Source organism: Nymphalis io, chromosome 13, assembly GCF_905147045.1.
Source record: "Nymphalis io chromosome 13, ilAglIoxx1.1, whole genome shotgun sequence".
Lineage (NCBI taxonomy): Eukaryota > Metazoa > Arthropoda > Insecta > Lepidoptera > Nymphalidae > Nymphalis > Nymphalis io.
Genome location: NC_065900.1, coordinates 11577132 through 11603988, shown reverse-complemented (window position 1 = coordinate 11603988; position 26857 = coordinate 11577132). Strand labels below are relative to the sequence as shown.

The 26857-nt window shown below is 41.7% G+C and overlaps 2 protein-coding genes across 2 annotated transcripts; one reads left to right on the top strand and one right to left on the bottom strand.

Annotated features, from left to right (window-relative positions):
• The first annotated feature begins 749 nt into the window (after positions 1–749).
• On the top strand, positions 750–23061 carry LOC126772749 (uncharacterized). The gene is made up of 39 exons (XM_050493283.1): positions 750–883; positions 1335–1870; positions 2774–3056; positions 3410–3618; positions 3926–4065; positions 4600–4745; positions 5152–5357; positions 5469–5635; positions 5998–6140; positions 6319–6448; positions 6647–6797; positions 7079–7334; positions 7770–7897; positions 8066–8194; positions 8388–8544; positions 8650–8838; positions 9136–9266; positions 9385–9756; positions 10252–10345; positions 10689–10858; positions 11585–11695; positions 12447–12591; positions 12996–13048; positions 13220–13306; positions 13605–13728; positions 13794–13988; positions 14234–14359; positions 14484–14642; positions 15046–15217; positions 15320–15463; positions 15650–15804; positions 18883–19047; positions 19694–19821; positions 20196–20368; positions 20591–20682; positions 21075–21210; positions 21434–21632; positions 21739–21921; positions 22506–23061. The coding sequence occupies exons 1-39, from the start codon at positions 851–853 to the stop codon at positions 22720–22722; spliced, it is 6534 nt and encodes a 2177-aa protein (XP_050349240.1). The 5' UTR covers positions 750–850; the 3' UTR covers positions 22723–23061.
• Positions 23062–23865: 804 nt separating this feature from the next.
• On the bottom strand, positions 23866–26857 carry LOC126772731 (peroxisomal membrane protein 11C-like). The gene is made up of 4 exons (XM_050493265.1): positions 26801–26857; positions 25807–25971; positions 25323–25507; positions 23866–24211 (listed from the first exon to the last, which is right to left on the bottom strand). The coding sequence occupies exons 1-4, from the start codon at positions 26855–26857 to the stop codon at positions 23953–23955; spliced, it is 666 nt and encodes a 221-aa protein (XP_050349222.1). The 3' UTR covers positions 23866–23952.

The window sequence follows — 26857 nt, the reverse complement described above, 5'->3', positions numbered from 1 at the left end:
CGAACGTTTGCAACGTACAAACCATGTATCATTAGTACAATTTACAACTTAATCCTTGGTTACAATATTATTATTAGTGGACACTCACTATGGGCCTCATAAGAAAGCTCAAGATTACTCATAGAGCAATTGAGAGGGCTATGCTCTGCGAGATCGAATCAGGAATGATGACATCCGTAGGCGAACCACAACGCTCGTAGAACTAACGGCCGCAGGGGCGGAAAAGTTTTCGAGGGGCGACCACAAGCCGGAAGAAGCAGCGTGGACAAACCACTACAAGGCAGATCAACGATATTGTAAGGGACGCGGAAAGCCGTTGGATGCGGGTAGCGCAAAACTGCCCATCGCCGCCATCGTGGAAATCTTTGGGGGAGGCTTCTATCCAGCCGTGAACGTCGTTCGGCTTGTGATATTTAATCTCCTTAGTTTTTATTATTTTATAATAAATCTCATATGTCACTTCTAAGAACGTTGCCTTTTTATTATGTACAATAAAATAGAGAATAAAACCATCTATTCGAAGTTTTGTCTTTTTACAGGGCTCGTATGATGATGATGACGTACCAATGATATTATATAATTATGTTAAAACAATTAGTACTTTTTAACATGGTTACTAGCTAAATCTGGGCAAAGCATTAACCCTATTGTTACTGATATTTTATATTAGTTTGGCAACATTATTTTTTGTTGACATTTAACGCTTAGAGGTACCTACATAGGAAATTGTTATTTGTTGACTTGTTGATGTCAAATAATACAGCTGATCGTCAAAATATACAAGACGTAAAAAAATGAAAAAGCAATCTTAATATTGATTTTTTAACTAAATTTACAAATATATATCATAATGGCGACTATGGTTAAAGAAAAATCAAAAGACGTACGTATATCGTTACTAAAATATGTTCATATTTATAAATTAATCGTCTTTGTTTATTACAATGCATAATTCAGCATTTTGTAACTTTGTAGATTGAAACAAAGAGAATGTGTGCTCAGTATTTTTTTTATAGTGGTTTGTTTTTATTTCTATTAATTAAAGCATAATTTGTAATTATGATGCAACAATTTACAAAAATGATACATTAAGTATTTTACAGGCAAAATAATATATCCTATTGTACTTTTAACTTCTTAGCTATTTTATATCACATCATTCCATTAAAATTAAAACAGAAAGTTCTTCATAATAACTGGGTGTCTTCAATTTTTCTTTGATTATTTTGTACTAATTTGCTTTGCTTGAAATTAAAAAGTACACCCACATAGTAATTTCATTTTCAATAGTTATTTAGTATGTCCTATTCAAGATAAAATATTTTTCTTTTCAGAAAAAGAAAAGTAAAGATAAACATAAATTAAAAAAAATACAAGAAGTACAGATTGAAGAGAAGGAACTATCTATATCCAATGAATCTATACCAAACGAAATCTTACCTCAAACACAAGCTGCTGTTACAGAAACAACTAATTTTCCAGAAAAATGTAATATTAATGATGAAAATAAAAACATAGAAACAGAGCAACCTTTAACTGTTAATATTGCTGTTCCTATAAATAAAGATGTTGAATCCACAGAAAATAATTCTGATAGGGAAACAGAAAAAGCTAATGAAATTCTATTACCTTCAGCTCCTTTACTTGAAGAAAATTTGTCTATACCAACTACCTACCTACACACTGAAAAACTTCAGGCAGAAACAAAAACGAAAGTCACATGCTTGCCCTTAGATGAAGCAATCAGACTGTTTGGTGGAAAAGAGTTAGCTGAGGTTCGGGCAATTAGTGAAAAAGAGGAAGCCATAGTCGAAGCTGGACCTCAAAGTAAACCAGATCATCCCTTAATAGACCTCCTATCTACTTTTAGGTAAAAAATATAATATGTTTTTTTACTAATTTTTTTTATAGTTAAAATAACTTGGTGGTGGACCCACTGGGGCTTAATCTTGGTTTTATTAGTGTGTAGTTTAAAATCTGTGTTTTTCTGGAGATGATGAATATAATATAATGATACAGTTGAAATACAATGGAGAACAGCCAACTCCTAAAAGATATTATAGTGCTCAATTGTAAGCATGAACAGGGGTACACTCATTATTTCCTTACTCTTATAATTCGATTTGACGCCAATCCATTACTGAGAGTTTATTGACAGAAAACCCAATGACCTTTTATTAGAACTGCATTCTTATAAGTGGGCCACTAAACCAATGAGGTTTTTTTTATTATAATGAATAATGGAAGCTGAAGAGTGTGAAGTGATTATTTAATTATTTGTAAGTTTACTGGTGAATGCTCGTGTCACCTTTTATTACATATTATAGGTACAGTGGATATAACATCTTAGTTTATGCGGTTGGTGGCGGGTTGACTGCGTAAGAAGTGTTTGAAATATATTGTTAAAGGGAACTACTTACCATTAGGTGAACAAATGTTATAAACAAGTGCTCTTGATTTTTTTTTTCTACAATTAATAGGCCAGCGTTTGACCGTTGACTTGCCTGATGTTAAGCATCGACACGGTCTAAGATGTAGCATGCTTGTCTATAAGAAACCTGTTTACTCTAGATTTGAAACCACCAACATTGTACCTATCAGAATATACGGGCTCAGGCAAAGCATTCAATCTTTTCGCGGTGCGAATGATGAATGTAGAATCAAAGCGTTTCATACGTAGGCGGGGAATTTCCACTGTGTACCTATGGCGCCTTTGGTCGCGTTTGCATGGCCGTTCGATAGTAATTGTGATAGTTGAATGTGTTCTTTTCAGAACTTCGTTGATTGCTGTCGATCGCGAACGCAATCGTTTAAGCTGTAAATATGCTGAAGAGGATAAGAGTAGAGTTACCATTTGGAAAGTTGAAAAACGTACATTAAATTTATCAGAGAAGTGTGGTTGTGGGACAAATGTAAACCTAAAAGCGAACTTCGATATTGCCAAGTTGGATAGGGACATGTTATCAGCAGCACGCCTGCGGTTAGAGGCTCTGTTACAAGATGTGCAGGATTCATATTGCCATCACCAGCACACAGCTTTGCAAACGCATTGTGATGTAAGTTTGGAGTCTTTATTTAACCATTTGCTTGAGAATAAATACTAATAATGAGATAATCCATTTTATTTGAATAGACATGAATGATTGAATTTTGTTTTTCCTTCTCTTATATGTCAACATATACGTATTATCTAATTTTACGCCGGTGTCATTATCTATGCGTTCTGAATTTTGAAGTCGAATAGGAAACAAAATATCTAAAAAATGTTTTAGTTATTCTAAATCTCTGTTGTGATTTTAAATACACATTTAAAAAATTCTTGTATAACAAGGCAAAATAGAGTTGAATTGATAAAAATGTTAAGTAAATGAATATAACCAAATATATAATATATATATATTATTTAAAGATAGATGAGGTGGTAAACGAAACGATACAGAAACCAAATGAATATATTCGAGAGGCGTTAGCATTGATGTTTGAAGCCCTACGGTTTAGTGACGCAGCGCCCATGGCGTACGCTCAAGCGCTGCAGCGCTGGGCGAGCGTCTTATCTTCTGCTTTATTAGAAGAAAATAACTTAAATCATCTGCTGTTTGTTCTACACAATCTCTTTAGGTATAGTAAATTTTGATTTGTTATTTTAAATTAAAAGTAATTATCTTTAAGTATTTCTAATTTCAAATAATACTTTTAATCATATTAATATTATAAAATACCATAATTTGACAGTTATTTTACTTTATATTAATAGTCATCGACATTTTCTTTTAATAAAAAAAAATTGAGTGCCAGTGTTCGATATTACAATAGTTTTATAGTATAATAAACACATAAGATAATAAATAAGATATTTGATTGAAGATTGATTTTAACATAATACTGCCTGAGACATTTTTATTTATATACTATGTATCTACTACAGACAGACGAGGTCAGTCCAGTGGGCCGAACACGTGCTCAGCGTGCGGGTGCCGGACATGTGCTCGGCGGCGCGGTTGGTGGGGGTGCTCGAGCTGCTGCTGACTCGGCCCGTGCTCGAGTCGGCGCACGAGTGCACGGAGGGTGAGTGTGAATGCTGTTAATCCGACGCGGTTAAGCGCACGTAGAATTAGTTAGTAAGTAAGTAATAGCCTGTGAATGTCCCACTGCTAGGCTAAGGCCTCCTCTCCCTTTTGAGGAGAAGGTATGGAGCTTATTCCAACACGCTGCTCCAATGCCGGTTGGTGGAATACACATGTGGCAGAATTTCAGTGAAATTAGGCACATGCAGGTTTCCTCACGATGTTTTCCTTTACCGTAAAGCACGAGATGAATTATAATCACAAATTAAGCACGTGAAAACTAGGTGATGCTTGCACGAGTTTGAACCCATGATTATTTATTCCATGGATAAGATTCACGCGTTCTTACCAGTGGGCCATCAAAGAATTAGTGTCGCATTTATTTATTTGGTTTCAAAATGTAACAGCAAGATTGAAAATTCTAGCTTTGAGCATATTTCTTTGTAGTTTTATTTATTCGAACCACCTAATTAACATCAAAGTTAAATATTCTTGAAAATGTTACAAATATAATATAATTAATTTACAAATACAGACAGTGAAGCATGGGAAGAGCTGGACGATACTGGTGAGGGGTGTGCGGTGGGGGAGGGGCGGCTGCGAGAGCGGGACCTGCTCGCCCTGTTACGAGCACTGCCTCTGAGGGACTTACTCGCGCGTCTCGCGTTGTTCGGGAGACAGGTCAGCGAGTTTGGTGAAATTAGCGTATATATTTACATTTGGATGGAAAACGGGCGAGTCAGTTGTCTGGTAGTAAGTTGTCGTCAACACACCATAGACAATGGAACGGCTAGTCATTCCAAAAACTAACAATGAGTCACCACCCGGTTGGCTGTTATGTGCCACGTGCCTATTATGCCGGCCCACTAGCCTTTTAAGCCAAAACGGTTCTGGAACAACTTATCTTATCTGAAACCGATAATTTTTGTTAATGTAATTCTGTATTGCAATGTATCTTAAATTGTTACTTGAAAATTAATTTAACTTATTTGAATATTAAATTGACGATTATGTGTTTAGTAGTTATTTTTTATCAATATATAAACAATAACTATAAAAATATACGTGGGGGACCGTATTGTTTCAGGATGCGAGTGAGCAGACTGAGCAGTGGTGGGGCGACGCGTCGGGCGGGCACGGCGTGCTGAAGGCGAGCTGCGGCGTGCGCGCGGCGCTGCACGTGTGTGCGCGCGCGCGCCGCTCGCACGCCGGCTACGCGCGCCTGCTCGCGCAGCTGCGGGCGCTGGCCGTCGCAGCGCTGCGAGCGCTGGCCGCGCTGCACGTCGCGTCTAGGTCTCCTCGACTTTGATAATAGAAAGAAAATTATTCTATATAAACTTACTCTAAATTATAAGACACGACTGTTTGATTGAGAAGCCTCAATGAACATGTATTATCCACTAGGTCATCGTACGTAAAGGATCTAGCGGAAAAAATACCAGCGGAGCTGGAAGCTTGCTTCGCTGCGGGCTTCACTCTCCTGGGAGACGAGGCTTACGAGCTGCCGGCCGAGCTATTACGCGACGACGTCGTCGAAGAGTACTGCAACACGCTTATCGGCGGCTTGCACAGTGAGTTTGTAGTCCATCCGAATATCATTATGGTGAGACCGTCATTCGTTCCCCGTATTAGAATATAGAAGATATTTTCATTATAATTAAAAGTTTTTGTAGTAATTAAACAATAATATGTGTAAATGTCTTTTTTTAAATTAATTACATATTAAAAAAATAACATCTGTCATACAGCGCCATCTTTGGAGTAGGTTAAGGTTTGGTATATAACATGATATATCTCTCAATTCAAAAAATTTGGTTCGAAGGAACATGTCAAATCAAAATGAATATATTCAAATTGTTACTTCTATTGGATAAAGTATATCGAATGAAACAAATACAAAAAAAATATATAATATCATAAAACTTCTTTATAGATAAATCGGTGCACATCGCATCGCTGTCAGTGGAAGTCGAAGTGCAGTCGTGCGGCTTGCGCACGCACATTGTCGCGCAAGCAGCTCTTTCCCGCCCGGAGGACAAGGATCTAGCTAGGACTGTGCTAGATTTTTTGTTTCAGGTTTGTCAAGCTTTTATTATATATAATAAATACATAAGATGTTAATTGATTGTTCAATTAAAACTTATACACTTTAACCTTAGTCTTAAAACTCAAAGCCATATCCAGTATATAACTTGTGGTTCACATCTACATGAACAAATATGTCTAATCAATAAAATGATTATAATATTTTTAGACGGGAATTCGCAAACCAGCCTGTAAGGGTCTCTGTGACGTCACCGCGCGAGAACTCCTGCCCAAGTTATTTGCCGTTCATCCTCACGTTCACACTTTGGCCTTCCACATGCTGGCTGATTACAACCAGGGTATGTTAAACAGTTTTTTCAAAAAGTATTAGGTTTTTTTTCTATCAAAGTTATTAAGGTGCCATAGACCTTTTTTTTTTACTGGTTCGACATAACCATAATAAAAACATTTTAAATTAATCTTAATTAACGCCTATGTAATTTGAAAAAGTTAAGAAATATTGTTAAACGTTTCAAGTAGTTAAAAAAAATTTTTAGTGGAAGCGGATAGCTCACTGTTGGAGCCGCTTTCCCTTCAACACTGGCGCCCAACGTCGGCCGAGATTGTCGGCGTGTTGGACGACTGGGCGGTCAGATGTCCTCAACTCTTACAGCATTTGTTGCTGAACTTGGACTACACACCGAACACGTGAGTTTATATTTTCACGTCGAGTCCATTTATCCGAATATTTATACGATAAAAAGTGAAGACTTTACTTATAAACGTTATTAAGCGAGTTAGTAGTTTATTTATTTTTGAAGGCAAGCGAATGGATCATGCTATAAGACCGTATAAAGTTCTGACGTTCATTTGTTTTTAAAAATAAACGCGGTTTCTATGTTGCTATACCTTTCAGCTTTACCTGTCAGCTTTTATCATCAGCCATATTATATAGACGCAAAACTCTCGAGACTCCCGTGTCGTTCCAGCGGCGTGGCCCTGGACAGCCAGGTGTCCGCGGGCTGGTGGGTGTGCGAGTGGGCGGCGCGGCGCGGCGGCGCGCCCGAGTGGGCGTGGCGCGCGCTGCGGGCGCTGCGCGTGCACCGCTCGCTGTGGCGCGCGCCCGCGCCGGCCCCGCCCGCGCCGCCCGGCCCGCCGCCCGGCCCGCCGCCCGGCCCGCCGCCCGGCCCGCTGCACGCCGCGCTGGCGCTGCTGGCCGGCGACTGGGGACACTCGGTGCCGCTGGTGAGCCGAGCGACGGTCGTGTGCTGATTGAAGCTACAGTTGCCTTCTAATACAGAAATATATTCGAAGAATTTTCAGTATCATTCTTTCTTTGAGCTAAAATTTCCAATTGTCGATAGTTCAACATTAAAAAGAAACATAAATTTAATAAATAAAATAATAATAATGCCCTTCAGACCGATTTCGGCCCTGGCGGCCAATCTTAAGAGAGATAAGCCAAATGCGCAGTAGATATTATAGTGCAAGAGTGTGTGCGCAAACACAGGTGCAATCTCTATTTCCTAGCTCTCATAATCCAATGGGGCGGCAATCCGACACGACCGAAAAGAGTTCAGACGCAAGATCTCAGCTTTACGTGTTTTCCGAGGCACAGGAGTGTCTGGACTGGCTCGTTGGTCTAGTAATTACTATTAAATAAAATAATTACTATTCAAGGCGTGTGGTCCTGGTGCGGATGCTCTCCTCCAGTTGGCACAGAGTCGTCCGCTGGACGCCCTGCACTGTACAGGATTCATCATGAGGGTGATGGCGCAGTCGCCGGAGTCCATCTCTCTGACGCCAAAGTTAGTGTGTTAGCTCTAAAGGGTCAAAGGTTAAATTGAATGCCTTATTTAGTATCCTCATTGCTTAAATCGTCTGTGCTTTAAGTAAACATGCAAACTTTTGTAATGTTTGAATACAAAACTTTGTAATATTCCGAGATTTTACCGTAATTGTGCTGTGTTATCTAGATTCACAGAAATATTTGCAACGATCCTGAACTTCGGCCCGTCTCTGGTGCAGCGCGCGTTGGGCCAGCGCGCCGACAGCGGTGCCGAGCTGTTGCAGAAACTCGTTCTGGAACAGCTTCAAGATCCAGAGTGAGACTCGTTACTGTTGTTTGTTTTTCAATGGCTATAATAATAAATCCTTAGCAAACTACAAGCTAGGATACAAATGTTCAGTTACATCTGCACCATATACTACCAAGTGCTAGCTTGTGGGACATAGAAATTTTTACATAAAGGAGTTGAAATAAATTATAAAACACTACAAACAATCGTGTACCCTCAGAATCCACGACTCGGAGCGCAGTGCGCTGCTGCGCGCGTGGCTGCACGCGCTGTGGGCGCCGGCGCTGCCCCCCCCCACGCGCGCGCTGCTGGACTGCGCGCTGCGCCGCACGCGCGACTGGCGCACGCTGGACGCGCACGTCGCCGCCTTGCTGCAGGTACGATACCTCTAAACTAAATTAATTTTTGAGATGAGTAATATATAGCTATCTCATTGTCTCGTGCAAGTGCTCAAGTGTCGTAGTACAGAGTGTCGGCCGCAGGAGGAGCGCGGGCCGGAGCTGGTGTCGGACGGCGCGCGGCTCGCGGCGGCGGCGCCGCTGCTGTGCGAGTGCGCGCTGCGCCACGCCCACGCGCGCGAGCTGGCCACGCACATGTACGCGCGCCTGCTGGAGCAGCTCGCCCGCCAGCAGGCCGCCGCGCAGAAGATACACGTCGATAACGCTCTCAAGGTCGGTCGCGCCGGACATGTACCCATATCTTATGATCAAACCTTTTTTTAAAAATACGTACGCTAGCCGGCGACTGATAGTCCTCTGTAATTGAAGTTTGTCAAAAAAGTAAGAAGTCTTATTTGATTTTTTTACTCTCCCTCCGCGCAAAATCCCACCAGGTTCGCCTGTTGACGTATAAGGAGAACGCCTTTAGGGGACGGATAGCGGCAATTTTTTGCTTACTTATTATCACAAATACTATCACGTACTATTCTGTACTAGATCAAATAGACAATAGAATTTCTATATTTTCAGCAAATAGGGTCATCCATGTGCGAAGACGAGTTGTCGATCCACCGCTGCGCGTGCGCAGTGTTATCGGTACGCATGCAGCACCCTGCACACCTACTTCTGTGGCGTCTGCTGCTGCATATGTGGTTGTACCGGTCAGTATTACGGTTAACATATTTTTATTTATTTATTTTTATAAGATGTGCTAATAGGTCACCTCATGGTTAGTGGCTTGTTTGAATTTGTAGTGGTAATTAATTGTTCTACTTACAGAAGGTCCGACTCCGCACCACCTGTCGGACCACTCTTCTTCAGTGGTCTAGTCAAATCGCGCACTCTCGCACAACTAAAGAAACGCCTTCAAGAAACGGCAGGATACCATCGTAACCAGGTCGATATTCTTAAAGCCAGCGATAGTGGAACATCAAGTGCTACAGCACCAAGCAGAGTTAAAAAGAAAACCCCCCCTCTGGATAATAACTTGTTTCAAACGTTATCTGTAATAAACGATTTGATTGGAGAATCGGAATCCGAGGACTCGACCGTGTCAGAAGAGGATAGCAAGACTGAGACTAAAAGTGAGAGCGAGACAAAAGCAGGATATGATGTGTCTAACCTTATCTGCTACCACACTGCGGCAGAGAAGTACGTAAAGTACCTAAAACTATACCGACCTTACCTTAGCGAATCTGTAATTGTAAATTTTGAGTAATACAAATTTTTACCTTAACATTTAAAAAAAAAAAAACCAACGATTCTAAAAAAAATAATCACTTTTGCTGGGACGATGTAAGGGTTCTAACGATACGCCATACATCAAAAGTTGAACCTTGTAAACATTATACTTCTTTTTTGGACAGTCATGAAAATATAGAGATGGAATTGTATGTATGTATTATAAATAGTGTATCACTTAAATATCTCAGTTTGTTTTTTTGATGAGGTCCTATAAATTTTCATTCATATTTCTATAAGTTTTTAAGTTTTCATTTTTTTTTTTTTGACTGGGATGACCCATTACGCTTGAATCTTAATCGATGGTTGCTAGTTGAAACCCTGGCAGGCACAAGTGTATTTTCATGTGCTTCATTTGTGCTTATAATATAATCTCGTGCTAGTTTAACCGCTTGGTGTTTTTAGAATGGTTCGTGAATACTCGATGTGGCTCGAGGAGGGAGAAAACGTACGCGCGTATCCACATCACGCGGACATAGGAAGATATATTTCGGAACAGGTATTTTAAGATATGATTGTTTTTTCTTATTAAATGTAATTGTTTTTTCTTATTAAATGTAATTGTTTTTTCTTATTAAAATTATGTAATTGTTTTTTCTTATTAATACAAGTATACTTTAAATGTATACTTTTGTATTGTACACCACACCACAAAGAGAACAATACACAACATGTATACTGCCTAAATAAATGTACAATTATGACGACCTTATCGCTACATAGCGATCTCTTCCAGGCAACCAACGGTGTAAGTAATTACAGATAGGATGTATATTAGGATAGAAAATTTGATAATAGGAATAAGTAGTTAGTTTGTAATAGAGCTACGGCAAATATTGCAGGCCCTCGACGCGGCGTGGCGCGCCTCGCTCGCCGACGCGCCCGCGCGCCCCGCGACCCCCGCGCCGTCCGCGCCCCCCGCGCCCCCCGCGCCCCCCGCGCCGCGCCCCCGCACGCCCTTCGAGCGCGCAGCAGCCGCCGTCACCAGCGTCGGCGACAGCGAGCGGAGACGGCACGTTTTGGTTTTTCATTGCATATTAAAGGCATCGGCTGCTATGACATCATTCTGTTATGACAAAATGAGATACGAGTTTCTATATGAGCTTGGCAGTTACAGTAATGTTTTAAAATTTAAAATGTAATAAATTAACTTCACATTGTTGACGACCTCACAAGACTCGACCTCCTATTCCAACCGAAAAATAAATTAATGTTTTAGTTTATAAAAATGTAAAAATATACATACACTCAAAAATATTCATGAACTCACACAAAAGCGCCCGCGCACTCCCGGCACGCAACTTTCATAAAATCGCTTTCTTATTGTTTCTTTTTTGAATAAAAATATTTTTATTTACTCTAAGACTTAATCAGCTAATATTTAAATGTAGGTAGCTCTACGCCTACCAGCTTACACATTCTGGGGGTTGGTAAATTGTTATCCTTAACAAAGGTGAGCTCCAGTTACCGAATAAATTAAAAAACCAAATGTTTTTGTAAATGCTACTTATAATGTTATGCCTTAGTACATAAGCTTAACAGCTTGTCTTTCATATATCAACTTATGTTTATGTATTTATAAGTTTATATATTAAGTATTTAAACACACAGTTTAAATATATGCACACTCTTAAATATAAAAATACCCTCAAAACAATGGTTATTTTAGACATGTCGTGACCTTTTGACGGTTTGGTTGTTGATTCGATAAATGTAATATGTTTATAAATCATTTCAGGGTCAACATAAAGACTTCACACATATGCATCAGTGATTCGGTCCTCAAGGATCCATTCTTACTGATTGAAATGTTAGAAAAATATATAGAAGAATTGAAAAAACTTAATGAGTACGTATACATTATTTCTTTCAGAAATTGAAGTCACGATTCACTAAGATGTATCTAATATTTATATCAAATTGTTCTTACGTCAAATTGTCTGCACAATTGACTGCCTCGTTGGTCTGGTGGCTTAAATTAAGGCCGCAGACCCGGAGGTCCTGGGTTCAATTCCTAGGCAGGGCCAGTAAAAAGTTATTGGGTTTTTCTGGCAGAAAATTTTCAGTAGCAGCCCGGAGTCTGGAAGTTGGAAGCGTGTTCACTCCCGTGCCTCGGAAAGTACGTAAAGCCATAGGTCCTGCGCCTGAACTTTTTCCGGTCGTGTCGGATTGCCGTCACATCGGATTATGAGAGTTAGGGAATAGAGAATGCACCTGTGTTTGCACACAAACTTGTACACTATAATATCCCTGCGTAGTTGGCTAATCTCTCTTGAGATTGGCCGCCAGGACATTATTATTATTATTATTTATATCAGATTGTTCTTACGTCCAATAATCTGCACAATTTATAATCAACATTACAGACTTGGTCCTGTAGATATATATCTTATAGATAAATTGACCTTAGAAACTGTCGCCACAGTATCAATATGAGCTCAAGATCACCTCTAATGGTTGCCAACTGGCAAAGCGTTGCAAATTGTAACGCGATTGAAACGCGTCAAGATACTTTCTTTTTAATTAATTTAATTGACATCTCGTATAACTTAACAATTTTGACTTAAAAAAGTATTAAAGTGAAATATCCCTGTACATAGACAATGGCAGTCGGACTGCTTCCGCGTGGCGCTGCTGGACAGCCAGCTGTGGGATCTGGTGGAGGGACTTCGCGTCCGCCGCCCCCTGCCCCCCGCGCGCGCTGTCTGTCCACACGACTGCAAGCCCATAGTCGTACACATACCCGTAAGCAACTTTGACAAGGCCTTTAGTCATATACACACTTTGATTCTTCTCCACTCACTCGAACCCGATATTACTTTACTATTTACCACTGTGGTAATGTTGCGTACAGTCCTGCTGGGTCGGAACTAACAGATACACATCAATTATTTTACTGCAAAGTCAAAGCTGAATCATCGTGTTCCGGTTTGACTCACTCTTCAAATTATTTTATTACAGACACACGAGATATAATATAACCTCATGATTGGTGGCACATCGGCAGTGTAAGGAGTTGTTTATGTGTCTTACAATGTCAATAATCATAGATGGTGATTCCTATCAGGTCACCCAATTTTAATAAATAAAAAACTCATTTACTTAGTTCCGTATATACATTTTTCTCATAATTAATTGTCTTGGTCCAGGAAGACGAATGGTGTATATCTACTGGAGTGGAGCAAGCTATACACGAGAACAGGTAAAGCGAATTTGCTGCGAGCATTTTTTTAACGAGCTTCTGCGGCGCGTTGCCGTCCCATTTTTATAATCAATGTTATACTTATCGATTTTATATTTTCTGGGATTTGAGTTACAGATAAGAAAGGTTATGTGAAATGTCAATCGCTTATACAATTAATGTCGTGCGCAGACGCAGCGCGCGCGCAGCCCTGCGGCGCCTGTCGCGGGCGCGCCCGCACGCCGCGCGCGTCACCTCCCTGCTGCACTCTATGGGCAGGTAGTGTTCCGATACTGGGGACGGTTTGTCTGATACAAATTAATACTTACCTATTTATCACGTATTTTGAAACCGTCGGTACGCATCATATAAAAGTAGTATTAGTAAAAGTATTCATTCAAATTTAGCCAGTACTATATGGTTTTCCGATCAAATTTAGTTTTCTAAAATTAATGCGTATGTTAAGTAATTTTAGGCTCTAATGACAAGGGCAAAGTCGAAAAATCCAATAATTTTCCGCTCCCACGAATCGCATAAGCTCATCCATTCCCAAGTGGTGTCCCGGCTGTGCCCGCAGGCGCGTGCGCAGCGCGGCGGCGGGCGCGCGCGCGGCGGCGCTGGCGTGGGGCGCGGCGCCGCGCGCGGACGCCTACCCGCCCGCCAGGGACGCGCTCGCCGCGCTCGTCTCCGCCGTCGCGCAGGTACTCCCTAGCCCTAGCTGTGGGTTCTCTCGAGTTTTGATCCTATCTCATCTTACCTTCGATAGAGGTGGCTCAACCACGACGGCGTGCTCACATCCGAGTTCCTCTCGCGCTGGAGCACCGGCAGCGGCCTCCAGCAGCAGCTGTGCGGGGTGCTGGTGACACCGGCGCGTATGCCGGCCGGTCACTGGCCGCGGCTCTATAGCACGGTGCTGGCGCTGCCGCTGCCGCCCCACGCCATCTTCAGCTACTTATCCAAGGTATCCTAATTCGATATATCCAATTTTAATCCATTAATTTTAAACCATTCATACATACTCGCGGACATCTACGAAAATTCGTTGTAAACTATTTATTTAATTCATAAATTTCTCAAATACAAAATTTGTTTTGCTTTGTGTAATAGAACACTCTCATATACTCGTAGAGTTTGTACATCTTCCATTTCCAATCGATGATAAAAAAAATTAAGCCGAACATTGAATAACAAATATGATCGCTGCAGTTCGACATAACCCACTGGGCGGATGTCACCGACCCGTCCTCGAGAAGCGAAGTTCTTGAATCAATCGTCAAAGCTGCTACTCGGATAGGCCCCGAACCCAAGCAGCAGGACTTGGTTTTAGTAGAAGTAAGTGTATATTTAAAGATCAATGGAGCTTTTGTGGCATAAATACAAATCGAACAATATATTTCTAAAACTATGTAGAAGTTAACTTGAATATTCGGCAAGCTTACAATTTAGTATCCCCTAGATTCTAGGCGTTCATTCCGCGGCGGTGGTGCGCGAGCGTGAGTTGTGCGAGCACGTGCTGCGCTGCGCACGAGCGAGCGCCGCGTGCTCGCTGCCCCCGCCCTACTGCGCACATCTACCCGGACTGGCGGGCCGCGCACGGGACCTGCACTTGGAACAGGTATCATTAACAGCATGCGGTCTGATAAAATATGGGAAGTCTATTGAAGTGAAAGACGGTCCTACCCACTTCTAGCACAGATAAGTACATTACATTATTTCTTTAAATTCACCGTTTTATAAAATCGGCGTAATACACACATTGCATGATTGATAGCTTGCAGTGCGTGAAGTTTTGCATTTGGTGAAAATCCCTAAGGTCGTACAGATCTTATCAAACGACAACCGACCTGAACGACTTTAAATCTGGAATTAATCGGCGTTAAGTAGGTTTGCTATGCATCGTCATTTATTTAAGTTACTTTCTTGACATAACAGCCTAGATTTCAGTCAACAGCAAACTTATATTCCGTAAAAAATGGCGGAACATTTTAATATTTGTTTATATAATTAAACAATTCCAGACCGGTCGCCTCCTCCACGATCTTGGCCTAATTTGGTGGGAAGCTGGCTCTTCGACCCGAAGCAATAGTGCGCTGTACGCTGAGTACGCTCCCCACTTCGCGAACACGTTATACTCGCTGTTGAAAGAATTCGTCGCCGCAGCTGTCAGATGTACTTACACGCCTGAAAGAGGTAAATTATCAATAAAATGCTTGAACCTTGAATGTTGAAACTAAAAGCTTCTTAATGATATAATGTATGTTATATAGCGTAATATTTGTCTTTGTTTCGAAGTCGCCTACTGTTCGTGGCCCGTGCTGCAGACGTCGTGGTGTCCATGGGTGGCACCACACAACCCGTTGTCACAAATTGATCACCATTGCGAGGTCCTCGAGCGATTCGTCGACACCATACGGATGGTAATGGATGACTGTCCAGGTACGAACTGTGTATAATTAAATTTTAGTGTCATTTTCTATTTAGATAAATATGTTGTTTTTTATTATCTCTTCAATAAAAATAAAAACAAAACATAAAAAGCTTTCTCATTATGGTATTTTATTGTGTTTTGAATATTTCTTGTAGAGATATATCTGATTTACGTAAAAAACTATATCTTACTAGGTAGCGCGGAGGTCATGTTGCGCCACACGTGGGAGTGGGCGGCGCAGTGCGCGCTGACTGAGCCGCGGGCGAGCTGCGCGCTGCTGGCACAGCTCGCACACCTGCCGTGGCAACTGCAGTGGTTGCGTGCCGACTGTGTGCCGCTGGCGTTGCAGGTGATGCATCCTATCGCCTATTCCAACCACAAGGAGTAATGACTAATAAACAACTTTAATATTGAAATGACGCGTTATCATTGGTGGAGATCTTAAATAATCTATGATTTTCATTATGGATTCGCGGAAAAATCGCTTCTTGAATTTCGGCGAAATTAGAGACATAGAAGTAAAATGTAAGTGGATACAAATAGTTCAGGGGACTTGTGTTGTATTTTTTTTTTTTTATATATTCGCCGGGAGGGCAAATGACTCTACTCCACCTGATGGTAAGTGGTAGTAGAGTCCAAACGCGACGACGGCCAGTACAGACGGGAAAAACGTTCTGCACTAGCCGCCTACGCCCTGCCGGCCCGCAAGATGCCTCTTCACGCCTCGTTTGAAGGAACCCGGGTTGTAAGAGGAGGGGAACACGAGGAGCTGGTAAAGAATTCCATTTTTTGGAAGTGCGACAAAGAAAGGAGTTGCCAAATTTCTTTGTTCGCGATGGAATTGATGTCACAGTTAGGCGGTGACATCGAGAACCAGCTCGCGTGGACTTAAGAAGGAAGGGGGAAGCAGGAATTAGAGATAATAATTCCTCAGAGCACTCGCCGTGATACAGTCGATAGAAAGCGCTCAGTGCTGCTATCTCACGACGCAATTGTAAAGGTTCAAGGGTGTTTGTGACCTTTACGTCGCCAATAATGTGTACGGCACGTCGCTGCAACCGGTCCAAGGCCTCAAGTAGGTACTTAGCGGAGCCATCCCAAAGGTGCGAGCAATATTCCACGCAAGACCAATACCTGTGTTTTGTACAGCAGGCACAGCAATGTATGTTCCCAAGAGAGAGCATATCATTGATATGCAAAAGAAAGAGTGTGGGAGATAGCACAGATCCCTGGGGGACCCCAGCATTCACTACATAGAATTGTGAAGCGCAAACATCAACTAAAACTCGAAGGCTACGCTTGTGTAGGAAGCTGGCAATCCAGGTGCATAGCTGAGCAGGCAGACCATATGCCGGCAGCTTGGAGAGAAGACTTCTGTGCCAGACCCTGTCGAAAGCCTTGGAGATATCGAGGCTGACAACCAACGATTCTCCATGCTTGTCGATAGCTTCACCCCAGAGGTGCGTTACGTACGCTAGAAGATCACCTGTGGACCGTTTTGGTCGAAACCCGTACTGACGATCATTAATTAGACAGTGATCTTCTAGGTAATGGATCAGTTGGTTGTTTAGAATCCGTTCCATCACCTTACAAAGTACTGAGGTGATAGCTATTGGCCGATAATTTGCCGGGTCAGACCGATCCCCTTTTTTGGGAACCGCTTGCACATTAGCTCTTCTCCAAGCCTCCGGCACACTTCCCGAAGAGAGAGAAAGTTGGAACAGGCGCGTTAACACAGGAGACAGCTCCGCTGCGCACTTCTTCAGCACTATGGCTGGAATTCCATCGGGACCGCTAGCTTTCCGTACATCAAGTGATTACAGCTCCGCACGCACATCACGTTGCCTGATTTTAATGTCAGGCATCGTATGGCCACATGCAGGTATTGTAGGTGGCAGTGCACTACAATCATCGATGACGGAATTGTCGGCAAAGAGTTTAGCCAGGAGATCAGCTTGCTCTTGCGGACTGTGAGCTAGTGATCCGTCCGGATTTCTGAGCGGTGGCAGCGAAGGTTGGCAGAAATTGTTTTGCACAGACTTGGTCAGAAGCCAGAAGCTACGGGAGCCCCTAGGATGCGAAACAAGGTCATGACCAATCTGTACAATGCGCTGTGCATCCGCTCTCGTGTATGCCTTTCTACAGGACTTGGAATTTTTATTATAGTTTGCTTTCAGTGAGTCAATGTTAGATGCCCCGCTAATGCAGCCGTTGATCCACTTGCGATATGCCGCCTGCTTAGATGATACAGCATCGGCACATTCACGAGTGAACCAACGGTTACGCGTACTCCTACTGACGAGATCTGAGCTCGGAATGTAGTATTCCATTCCCAGCATGATCTCGCCAGCAACAGAAGCGGCACTAGCTGTCGGGTCATTCCCACTGAAGCAACGTTCCTTCCAAGGGACCGACGCATAGTAATCGCGCATACCGTCCCAATCCGCCGACTTATAGTCCCAAACGCGACGTTTGCATACCGCTAGTGGCGGCAGCTTGGCTTGTGGCACTCTGGTAGAAATAAGGCTGTGATCCGAAGAGCCAAGAGGAGCCTGAACCACAACCTGATATTCCACCGGGTGAGAAGTCAGCAGAAGGTCCAGTAGAGAAGGTGCTTGCCCATCAATGTCTGGGATCCTGGTGGGCTGATCAACCAGTTAGGTCAAGTCATGTGTGAGAGCAAAAGCATGAGCAGTCCTTCCAGCATGGTCAGTTTTGAGGGATTTCAACCAGGATTCGTGGTGAGCATTAAAATCCCCCAAAAACACCAATTCCGCGTTAGGAAATTGCTCTTGCGCAGCATCTGCCACCCGACTAAGATGGTCAAATAATCGGCTTGTCACCATTGTGGGATCTGTAGAGGCACACGTAGACTCGGCTCTGACGAACCAGGTCCACACGTACCACCAACATGTGCATAGTGTAACAGAGTTATTAGCAAATCACATGAAATACGATAATCTATGGTTTGTTTTACCTTTCTCCTTCCTCGATAGGAATAGAATATTACATACATTATAGCTCGCTGACCTGAGGGTCAAACTTCAAGATCTAATTTGAATGCAACTTTCCGTTAAATAACTTGTATGGGTTAAGGCCGCACATTGATAGAAATGCTTGATATTTGTTATATAAACTTTTTATTGACTGCGTGTAACACGAGTCCAATGCTCGTTTATTGTATACTCTAAAGGTATATATATTCATATTTGAACTGCGTACCTTACATCAGTTGAATCAATTCTTATCCTCAAATAAAGTCAATTAAATTTTATCAGCCAATTTAAATCCGAATTTTTTGGACTTTCAATTAATGATAGACAAGATTCAGAGTATTTGTTGTTTTTTATTTATACGTAATTTTATGTTTGTCATTCTATTGTTTTACTAAATAGGAAATAACAAAGAAATATTCAAATAAATTCAGATATGCGATATCGCGGACGAGGAGGTCAGAGGCTGGTTCGGCCAGTTCGTGCGGCACGCGAGCGCGGAGTGCTGGCTGCGCGGCGCGACGGCCGAGCAGGTGCCGCCCGCGCTGGCGGCGCTGCTGGCGCTGTTCACGGCCGCGCGCCCGCTCGTGCCGCCCGAGGTGAGCTCACCACTGTATGGGAACAGGGTTCTCTATCGGTTTTTCATTAATTTTATTTATATTTTACTGAGAACTGAGATTAGGCAGTTACGTTAGGCAATTTGTGTATTCCACGGTAGCATGCGAAAGCGATCCCGTGGCGCTAAGACGGAAAGGGTACCGCTGGTTTTTTAGTAGCTATTCCGATTTTCGGGGCGCACTCGGCGCCTTGGACACCGGCGAGCCCCACACCCCCCCCCACTGTTTCCGTGGGGGAAACGCGTAATGCGTTTTTCCAGCGTTATAAAAAAAAGGCAATTTGTGTATAGATCTCAGGCATTCAGCATTACACATGGGAAGTTTGTTGATTAGCTAGCTTGTTAGCTTATAAGGTTGCAGATTGTGAGGTCTTTATGACCTCAAGCTTAAACCTCTAGTCGGGACAATAAAAAGTAATTTCTGCTCTACTTATTGTTGTCTCTATTATTGTGTAAGTTGGCGGTGGTATCGCCATCTCATTGATACCTCATTAGATAATGAGAGTCAGAAAACAAAGTGTTATACGACGTTTTTACAAACAATTTCTATTTATATTATATATTATTATCAAACAATTTTTACTTATCTTATTTTTTGTTTTTATTATCCTTTTAAATTTGTCCTTCAGACCCTCGAAGGAGCATATCAGTTACCATGGCATAGATTACCCCTGCCGGCGCTAGATGCCGCTCTCGAACGGTACTTCGCAGATCATCACAATCCGGGGCTTCCTTACCACCAGCTGCCGCACTTCGGGTAAAAAACATATTTTCTTTACACTTGGACATTTAATTATTTATGTATACTATATCGCGATACGACAGACGCGATACACCGTGTCCTATGGTCGGGCGGCCGATCTTTAACTGTTTTTTATTTTGATACACCGCTTAACTATTAAGATACTAAGGGAACGTCGAAAGCTTCAAAGGTTCCACTCACAAACTCAAAGAAAAATGGTTCTATCTAAAATCTGAACAGCCTATTTTTTTGTTTCTATACGACCTCCATCAAATTCAACCTATCTGTTGTTTCGGGATAATAATATCTCCAGGCCGTCAAAAAAAATAGTCTGGTCCATGCTCTCAAAATGGTTCGAAATGTCGGCACAGCATAATGTGTGTGCGCAGGGTGGTGCTGAGCGCGGCGGCGCTGGCGGGCGCGGAGGGCGCGCGGCGCGGCGGGCGCGGCGCGGCGCGCGCGCACGCCGTGTCGCAGTGGACGCGCGCGCTCGCCGCGCCCGCGCTGCGCGCGCTCGTCGCGGACCACGCGCGGCACTTGCTGCAAGTGCTCACTAATCTCGGTGAGTTATAACAGTAGTATTACTTACACACACATATATATATATATATTTGACTAATCCTTTGGACAATGTCAATGACTTTGGTTCACTCTCGGATCGCTACAGATCTGCTTCTGTTTTACTTTGTTCTTCTAACTTTTAACTTTTTGATACTCTTCTAGATATCTAAATATAATTCAGTTTACTAGCAAGTCATAGATAACACGTGTGCCTCGCCCCCAGCGCCGTTCGTGGAGCCGACCGAGCTGACGGAGCTGCTATCGCGCGCACTCGTCATGCTATGCGTGCAGCCCGCTGACGCGATCGCTTTGCCGGTCATTTTTACTATTATATATTATTTTGTAATATAGTATTTTTGATAATAACAATTTCAAGTCTATTTGCATTAAATATATTTTGACTTTGTCCTTTAAAATATGCGACACACGAGCGGTTATCTATATTTAAAGAGGTAGGTCAGTGACCTATTATATTATGACCTATAGTTTGGAGAAAACACTGGGAAAAGATATGGTATCATTATTCATTAATTTAATAAATCACTTCTGTAATTTGTTGATATCACAAAATTTTAATAAAATATGCAAGAATTTTGTCTTTTAAAGTCCTCTGATAAAAAGGGCAGATAGTCAGTATTTTCTAAAACGAGGACTTAATGTCTAGGCGTTTCCGTTTGACTGTAACGATATAGAGCTAGTGTGCGTAGGTGTGGGAGCAGTGGGTGTGTGCGTGCGGCCCGCCCGTGCGCCGTGCGTGCGCGAGTGCGGTGGGCTCGCTCACCGCCATCGACAGCTTCGCGACGCTCGGCGACGCGCTCGTTAAGGCTATTATGAACGAGGATGGTTAGTGCTTATGATTCCACTGTCGGTATAGAATAATACTAGATTAATACCCGTTAATATTCAACGGACGGATTAAATTGCTCGGTTGATGTGTCTAATGAATTTTTGTCACATGCACTCGTATGTCACCGTGGTCTAAACCGTATCGTTGATAAAATAAAAGAAAACAGGCAACGGTGCAGTTGTCGAACATTAACAAAGTGATTGTATCGGTGACGGGCAGCCCACCCACTCTGTCCCCCAGAGCCGGCGGAGTGGTCGGAGGTGTATTCGCGCTGGGCGGCGGGCTGCGCGTGGGGCGCGGCGGCGCTACTGTTGCGCGCGCGCCCGCACGCCGCGTACGCCGCGCTGCTGGCGCGCGCGCACCCGCCCGCCGAGCTGCGGGACGCGCTGCGGGCGCTGCACGGCGCAGAAATCGACTTGTGAGTGTCGGATTATTAATAATTTTACCGTTTTAAAAAAGCCCTGAATTAACATGTGAAATAAATAAAATAACCCAAATACGTTTAAAATAAAATTTATCCCCAGTGTTCAAAACGAGGTGATCATATCGGTCTGGATATGCGTGGCGACCCGCGTGAGCTTCGGCGCGGCGGAGGGGGACGAGGGGGCGGTCGTGGCGCGCGCGCTGCTCGCGAGCTGGGCCGAGCGGCGCCGCACGCTGCTGCAGCTCGTCACCATGCACCCCGCGGGGAACTGGCCCACGCCGCAGTGAGTTGCGATCACTATCGCTCTCTACAGTTATAACGTTGCTCGATTATGTTGTGTCTTATCGAATTAGACCAGACTAAAAGATTTAATATTCCATTTAATTCATATTGAACATTTTCAAATTACAATTACTTTAATTAAGGATTGTGATACATGACACCAATAGGGGTGATGTTTTTATTTCGACGCGGCATACGACAGCGATAGTTACGGAAAACGATACTCCCAGACGCTAAGTAATATTAAGTGTATACCAGTTGTATATAAAGATTATTCGAGTAAAAGCTGATTTTTCTCATGCCGTTTAATTTTCATCTGCAAAATTTAGTTGAAATTGTGACAGGTTTCATTTTGTTTTGATTGTTAACAAATTTACTTTTTTTTTCTCTTTTCTTCTCAATTTTATATTTCTTCGGGATTTCTTTGGGAGACATCAGTTATTAATCTATTAAAATATATAACTATATAAATGATGTAAATGAAACAGGTATTATATATTTTATATTTAATACATATCAACATATCGCTATCATTGCAATGGTCGCTATTCGCACGCGTCGTATTGTACCCGCCTCGGCCCGCAGACAGCAGCTGCTGTGTCGGCTGTCGCTGTACGTGTCGTCCCCGAGCGACGCCACGTGGCGCGCGTACGAGCTCGCCCGCAACGCGTGCGGCGCGAGCGTCCCCCGCGCCACCTTCGCCCCCTGCACCGCCCGCGCCGTGCCGTCGCTCGCCGTCACGCTGTACCCGACGCGCGGCCACTACTTCGCGGAGGAGCTGCGGCTCGCCGCTAGCCAGTAGGCAGCGGACCTCGGCAGCATTGGGAGACTATACCGAAAGAAAGATCCCCGACCTCGCGACACATTCAAATATACGAACTATCATATCCACGACAGTAAGACTGAGCTGATCCATTCTAATAGTGTATAAGAGAGAAATTAATATTAAAAACGGGTAGAAGGATTTTAAAAGGAATAGGGCTGTTGAACAATTGTTATGCTCAAAATAAAACAAAAAAGGAGTTAACTAGTGATGTGACTAGATATATATTTAATATGTTGTATTTCTATCCATGTACCTTAAATATCTTAAAAGTATATAACATAAAAGTTGTAATTAGATATTATTCGAATAAATGTTTATATAGTAAAATTTTAGTTTCAATAAATCTCAAAGATGTCTTCGTCATTAAATTTAAACTTAGTTAAAGGTTACAAATAGTCCTAAGAAAAGATAACGCTTTCAGAAAAAATGCTAACGAAATTTTAAAACCATACAGCCATAAACTCGCAATGGACCAGGGCGCAGCATTTTGTTTTGGATTCTTATTCTTATTAGTTTTTAGATTCCTATTCTTTTAAGGACGTTGTCCGACATTTGCTCAGCTCATTGATTATATAATTTCTCATATGTCAATCATTTAGTCTCTATAATATGCGATTACCATTCTGACAAGACTTTCTTCAGATTGACGACAAACGGTGGCAAACAATAATAGACTTTAGTGCCAAGCAAAAAGCGTTAAAATTCGTCTTGACGTTTAGATAAGATATAAGTATTATGTAAATTGTTTGGGTTAACGTAATACGTAACATTATCAGGATAAGATAAAAGATAAGCCCATTGCGAATGTGTGAACTCAGGTTATATGTATATTGTACCTACGATGTATTGAGAGTAGCAACTGCTGGTTACAAGGCTCGTTACAAAGGTGGACGTAGTTTCACCAACCGCTAAATATATTCCTTTAAAATATATATTTAGTTCTCAGTGCAACTATGATTTTTTAATATTCTACTCGAAATTTTCAACAAAGGTACCGGATTCTCAAGACCAAATCAATGCATTAATTTATCTGCCTTTAATGAACGTCAAAACACTAAACTTCGTCTGCTTAAAATTCTCTTCTATATTTAATGTTAGAATATATTCTCTGCCTCCTAACTTCAAGTTACCATCAAGTAATTCTAGTGCTTTCAGATTAATATTATTAATAATTAATACATAGTGCACTCTAAGGAAATCCAAAACTTATCGAGGCAAAAGTTTTTTTCCATGGTAATGTGTGACTAAACCTAGAATAGCAGACAGAGTCGCTATCCCAGCAGCGTGTGACGTTTGTAGGGAACTGCCCCACAACCAGCCCCGAGGCAGCCAGCTGACCGCGTGAATCACATCCAGTACGAGCTTCGTACTAGTCAATGTAGCCTGGGTGAATCTTGCCGGAGCGCATTTAGTACGATTAGGATCTTTTAAATTCTGCGCCGATATGTGTAAAGCTCTAATTGATCTGTTGAAGAAAAAAAATATTAAAGTTTATTTGTCATGTATGAAGAATAATAAATTAGAATTTGACGAGCCGGTTGGCGTGGTTGGTGGATGCTTGCCTTTTATGCCCAAGGTTGTGGGCTCGATTCCCACACAGGACAGATATTTGTGTGCATGAACATGTCTGTTTGTCGTGAGTCTGGGTGTAATTATCTATATAAATATGTATTTACAAAAGAAAAGAGGTGTCTGGTTTCCATAGTACAAGCTCTGTACAAGCTTAATTTGGGATCAGGTGGCCGTGTGTGAAAAATGTCCCAGGATATTATTATTATTATATAGAATTATAAGAATATTTTATCTAATATAAGCACGTGTTACGATCATTTATCTTTGCGTAACTTAACTTGGTTTTAGATTACAAAGCTATGACAGAACCTACAATGAGAGCATACTGATGCCGATCACACGATCATAGACAACGGTTACCAACTATATATATTTTCACAAAAGTTCGAAACGATTGCATTTTAATTAAATTTTAATTTTAATTGAATTCTATCCGGCATTCACGAATTTCTATATTTCTATATCTATACTAATATTATAAATGCGAGAGTCACTGTGTTTGTCTGTTACGTTTCCATGGCTATACCACTGACACTGACTGATTTTGATGAAATTTGGTAGGAAGCAAGCTTGAATCCCAAGAAAGGCATTCGTCTTTTTATATCTTATACCTATCCCGTCCCTCCCTCTAACACGCGGGCGAAAACTAGTTTTAAATGTATCAAAACATTTTATATGTAAAAGTCTTGAAAGAATTGTCAATTACTATTTATAACCCGTATTCATACCAGTAATAAGCCATATAATACAGGTACTAAAACTAAGATCATAAGATCAATATCTTATACTTCTTAGGAATGTAGAGTTAGACATAAAGCGATCTTTAAGTTTAACTCAATTTTTTTTAACAAATGGAGTGCTCTAAGGCGCCGAGGTCAGTGTAGTTACATAAAATGTAAATTCATAGATAAATTATATCGATTGTTTGTTCAAATGTTTGTTTTCGTTCCTATAGTCTCTTCTAAGTTGTTTTTTTTATACTTGATCAATCCAATTTTTTATACCTGATCAATCCAATGAACGAGAACAGCGCCCAAAAGAGCTTATGTGCAGTTCTTATTTTAAAAGCTTTTTCCTCGTCTAGCGTCAATACACCTGTGTCGAGTAAGAACACCATTTTCTCAGCCTGCAAGTACGCTAGCGTGAACAAGCCATTCGACACGCCCAGAGTTCCCCACCAAGGACCATCCTGTGAATTTATTGTACCTGATAACATGCACATATACCTACATATTACAGATGACTTGTACAGTAGAATTTGTTTTAATTAATGAAAGTAAAACAAATATTATTATTAAACATTTCCAATAAATAATTTACAAAAGAATAATCTCATCATAAATGATAATTTAGTTTAAAAAAATGTAACCATAAACGTGCATTACGCAAACTACACTCAATATACGCGACAGAAGTTAAAAAGTGAACTTCTTTTTGCGTCAGAAATGTTCTAAAACATTACTTTTACTTTAGTAAAGTTTCTATTACCTGTTTCCCCAGTCCATATTTGAGAAAATTGCTAAGCACAGCAGCATCATCGAAGAGTCTTAAGGCTGCTCGCGCGCTCGCGAGGTTCGCACTCGCTGTCAATAGATTCTGACGCTTTGAACTCGCGCCCCAAAGCTTTAGGATATAGCTTGTCAGTGACACTATCTGTTTGAAAAATATTTTATCCGATCATTGTTATCAAAAATAGTATTAATTATTACATAAGACAAAATCTAAATCTGCCAATGTACACTGGTAGACTACATTTCATTGAATATTTACCGTAATGTAACAATCGAATAAGAAATATTTAAGGTAGCTACGTTTTTAATTTTAGTAGTTTTAAATACGTAGTTACAATTTATACTTTTAAAAATGTATTTTTGATACTTCTCGAATGATTTTTGATTACATTAAATCACTTTTTCTCAATTTTTATTATGACGATGGTAAGTGATCACCACCGCCCATAATACACATTAATAATAATGTCCTCCAGACTGTTTTCGGCCACCGCAGTCAATCTCAAGAGAGATTAGCCAACTACGCAGGATATATTATAGTGCACAAGTGTGTGCGCAAACACTCTCTATTCCCTAGCTCTCATAATCCGATGGGACGGCAATCCGACACGACCGGAAAGAGTTCAGGCGCTGGACCAACGGTTTTACGTGCTTTCCGAGGCACGGGAGTGTACACACTTCAAACTTTCAGACTGCGGGCTGCTACTGAGAATTTTCTGACAGATCCAAACCGATAACTTTTTACTGGCCCGACCGGTGAATTGAACCCAGGACCTCCGGGTCTGCGACCTTACATCAAGCCACTAGACCAACGAGGTAGTCATAAAAATTGGCGATGTAAGGAATAATAACCATTCCTTACATTGCCAATGCGCCACCAACCTTGGGAACTGAGAGGTTATGTCCCTTGTGCCTGTCGTTACGCTGACTAACTCACCCTTTAAACCGGAATGCAACAATAATTCACTTACTTTATCACGATTACTGTGAGCCTGCAATAAATCGCAGAATTCGTCAACCGTATTCAT

Excerpts from the sequence above, each read along its gene's own strand:
- LOC126772749 (XM_050493283.1), top strand. The coding sequence starts at position 851 with ATGGCGACTATGGTTAAAGAAAAATCAAAAGAC. Across the intron at positions 13,989-14,233 it reads TCTTCAGCTACTTATCCAAG|TTCGACATAACCCACTGGGC; the intron begins GTATCCTAATTC and ends TGATCGCTGCAG. Across the intron at positions 21,922-22,505 it reads GGGAACTGGCCCACGCCGCA|ACAGCAGCTGCTGTGTCGGC; the intron begins GTGAGTTGCGAT and ends CTCGGCCCGCAG.
- LOC126772731 (XM_050493265.1), bottom strand. The coding sequence starts at position 26,857 with ATGAATACGGTTGACGAATTCTGCGATTTATTGCAGGCTCACAGTAAT. Across the intron at positions 25,972-26,800 it reads CTCACAGTAATCGTGATAAA|ATAGTGTCACTGACAAGCTA; the intron begins GTAAGTGAATTA and ends TTTTTCAAACAG. Across the intron at positions 25,508-25,806 it reads AATATGGACTGGGGAAACAG|GATGGTCCTTGGTGGGGAAC; the intron begins GTAATAGAAACT and ends ATAAATTCACAG.